Here is a 3,676-nt window from a genome sequence, read left to right as displayed (position 1 = left end):
CTAGGCTAATCTATGTTGAAAACAACCAAATTTTGAAGTCAGTCAATTGTTAGCTAGATAGTTAGGTAGCAAAAAGCTAGCGTTTTGCTACAGAACAACAAACTAATCCACATTAATCATCAGTAAGCTAGTTATATCTGATAGCTAATGTTAGCATAACACTAGCTAACTAGCTACCTAACTACATACCTGAGCCTCTGTAGCTTTTATCTGTTAACCTAATTCAAACCCCAAACTTCAAAATGTGGTTTTCTTCAACACAGACGAGCCTAGCCCATAGGAGACATTGTCCATGCTGATATTTTACTGGAGTGCTAAGACACAAATCCCCACAACTCCTGGCGATCGGCTCGCCTATCAGCGACCTTGAGAAACCATGATTGGCCGATCATCCAACCCCAACTACCAGTCTATAGGTGGTTCAGACCAAGTTTAGCTCTGGGTAAAAAAACAGCAGAGGTGCCAATGAAGACAGCTCCCACAAAAATGTGCAAGGTGCCCCAGTAAAAAAAGTTGAACCTGGTTCAAATTATGCCAGATGACATGGCGCATTGGTGGGCAAATACATGCAAGCACACATTCCTGGTAAATTCCTGTGTAGCATGAGTATTGTATATCTACTATTCATCAATAAACCATCCTGCAAACAGATAAAATAATTGCTGCTGTGATGACTTCCAGAGCTGTAAAATCCTGCCTAACACATTACAGTAAGTGGGGCTGTGACAGAATACTGATACACAGGGGATTTACTGTCTGCCCTTATAAAACTCAGCTGTCAGTACATGTATTTCAACACACTGTTGACGATACTATGAAACATAATGACAGCAAAATCCACATAAACAATTTTGTTAAGGCACCACAAATATGGACCCACCCTTAAATACACATCTCCTCCTCTACAGGGATAATGAATAGGTATCTGACTTGTCCTGTAGATTATACTAGTTTCTAGTTTCATTCACTTGTGGATTCTTAGCATTTTATTGCCTGAAATACAACATATACACTGCTGTTTGTCTGTAGAGGGTGTGAAGTATGTTTCTCCACACATCTAAAGTAATAAAAATCCAATCCAATTGTCCTTTTAGCTGGATGTTAATGTATCTTCTGTGTTTCATGCTGGATGTTACCTTTGAGGCAATAGTTAAATATATTGCTTGAAAAAAACAGTGGATTCCTTTGAGCTGACAAATTACATGAGAGCTTATAAAAAGTAGTTGTGAACTGATGCCAAATAAGGTGCATCCAAAATGTGGCAACGTAAGAACTGGCTCAACAGACCTGTGTAACCTGCATCTGTTAGACTGGTTAAAGGCAGCTTGTTCAATGGGGTGTGTATAAGGCACACCCTAGTGGCTTCTGTGTGTGTGTGTGTGTGTGTGTGTGTGTGTGTGTTTGCTTAAAAGACAAGTTAATCATCAGGTTTTTGGGCTGGTTGGTGACGGATATATTAGACAAACAATCAGGCGGGTGTGTGTATGTATTTGCAGACATATTACTTTAATTGGAAAAGCATTATGGATTCTTCCTCTGGTCTTTGACTGAAACGGTCATCTCTAATATAACTTATTTAAACTCAATGTCATATCCAGGCTGGCTGCTAAACAAGCAGAGGTGATATTTATTCTTGTATTATGTTTGCTTTTATTTGATTGGCCATGTATTATTTGATGTAGGATTTGGGAAGGTGACATAAATCAAGGGTGGTATCAGTTTTAACAAACAGTTCAATAAGTAAAAAATGTATCAAATTTGCAGTCAGTGTGAACTCACTCTTCATGACGAATATCACTGATGGTTCTGTCCAGTGAGATCATGTCACTGGCCACCATGTTGAAGCCAAACTCTTTGATGGAAGCCTGGACGGCATCTTTGTATTCTGGACCCAGGATAAAAGGCTTTGCCCCTTCTCCAGGACCACTAGGGACCCCTGGAGGCTCAGGTTCTTTAGGCTCAAAGTTCCCCAGAATACCTTTCTTCAGGATGGGGCTGGAGTAGGCGTGAGTGTCGGGTCTGAATGTCACATACTGCTGCTGGATCACCTTGTTCTGGTTGGGCTGCTGGTCAGGGTTCTGGGGATGGTTGGCCTCTCCTGGAGATGATAAGCAGATTCCAAAAGATGACCCAAAAACTGTTTTTAACATGTTTTGTTGAGGTGAGTGCTACAGAGCGGTAGTCATTTAGACCAGACTTGGACTAAAATGATTCCTCAACGGACTCGATTACTTAAAATCTATCTAAATTAAACTTAATTTAAAGCATAGTAACTATATACAGATATACAGTGCAGTGTGTTTTGTATCATTACAGACATGGGGACTTCTTATTTCTTTTCTGTGGCAGCAAACAGGGCATACTGCAACCTGACTAAGGTAACGAAACGACCCCTCACACACCAGGAAAGACTTTCACAGCAAATCCACTACACTCCACCTTTCTTAAACAGGAAGGCTTGATTGGTAACAAACAGGTGCAGTTAGGCTGCGGGTGTGCTAAACAGCGGTGGACAAAGGAGCAGGTGCTTTACTTCGATGGAATAATCGACAGAATAAGCTAGTTGATAAAAAGAATCAACTAGATAATTGGGACATGTTTTTAGTACATAGCAAAGGATGTTATCAGGCCCAGCAGCGTTACTCATATTCCCTCTTAGCAGGATTCTTCTCACATTCACTGTGGATACTGGCAGTGGCTGGTGCTCTGCAGGCAGAGTAGACTCTACAGTGGACTCTTTGTTGAGGAGATCAAAGCGAGCATAAAATGTGTTTGGCTCATCTGTTAGCGTGGTCTCACACATAATTGGGGAGGCCTAGCTCTGGATTGCCTGCCACATATATTTGGTTAACACCACCCAAGAGGTGTTGAAGTCTTTCTCCAGTCTCTACTGGTGTCTGCACTTTGTGTCCTTTCAGTCTTGCTCTGGAGGAGCTCTATGCTTCCTTGTCACATGAGTAAAAGGCTGCTTTTTTTGGCTCTGGATTGGGCCTCACTTCTCCATTCCTCCTGGCTTTCTGGTTGGGGCCTGATTGAATTTGTGATGACCACACCATCAACACATTTGCTTTTGTATGAAGTATAAAGACCTGTTGAATGGCAGGTTGCCTTTACAGTGGTGCCTGCTTCAGCCACTGTCATTTCAAGAGAATGTCAGAGCAGTTACTTAATGGAATGCTTATAAATGGAACTGTGTCTCACCATGTTGGAGTCTGATGGAGTTGAGGTCAACCTCGACCCCCTCCACATGAGGCCATGGCACCACAGGCTTAAACTGATCTGCTATGTCTCCTTTGGGCAGCAAACTGTCATCCTGTATGGAGGGATATGACAGAGGTTATTATTATACACTGCACAGATACACATTATTAACAATTATTCTCTATGGTTGAACATGTAGGGACAAAGAAATTTAAAAAATAATAAAGTGGTATAATTTAATATGGCTATGGGCCAACAACACAATTTGGTTCAGTAACAAACAGCTATAAGTATCACTTGGGGGCTGCTGAGTGCAAGGTACATCATTTTCAGGGGGTTCATCGATATGAACAAACTTACAGAGCTCTTAAAGGCTCATTATTGGGTTTTATAGCTTATTATCTGCATGCATATTTACTTTATGGTTGAGTCTGAACCAATCTCAACCTCCATAGGCCTCCATTTTCAGCAAAAA

The 3,676-nt window shown here is 41.3% G+C and overlaps 1 protein-coding gene across 2 annotated transcripts in view; it reads right to left on the bottom strand.

Moving 5' to 3' along the window:
* The window catches only part of galnt7 (UDP-N-acetyl-alpha-D-galactosamine: polypeptide N-acetylgalactosaminyltransferase 7), an 18,464-nt gene that overhangs the window by 10,766 nt on the left and 4,022 nt on the right, over positions 1-3,676 (bottom strand). For both annotated transcript variants that reach the window (XM_035659970.1, XM_035659971.1), the window contains exons 2-3: positions 3,202-3,313; positions 1,780-2,098 (exon numbers count right to left, since the gene is read on the bottom strand). In XM_035659970.1, coding sequence (XP_035515863.1) covers positions 1,780-2,098; positions 3,202-3,313 — 431 coding nt within the window. The remainder of the gene's footprint in view (positions 1-1,779; positions 2,099-3,201; positions 3,314-3,676) is intronic.

Source organism: Morone saxatilis, unplaced genomic scaffold (assembly GCF_004916995.1).
Source record: "Morone saxatilis isolate NCDOM2014 unplaced genomic scaffold, NCSU_SB_2.0 Contig17, whole genome shotgun sequence".
Taxonomy (NCBI): domain Eukaryota; kingdom Metazoa; phylum Chordata; class Actinopteri; family Moronidae; genus Morone; species Morone saxatilis.
This window is presented reverse-complemented; position numbering and strand designations above follow the sequence as displayed.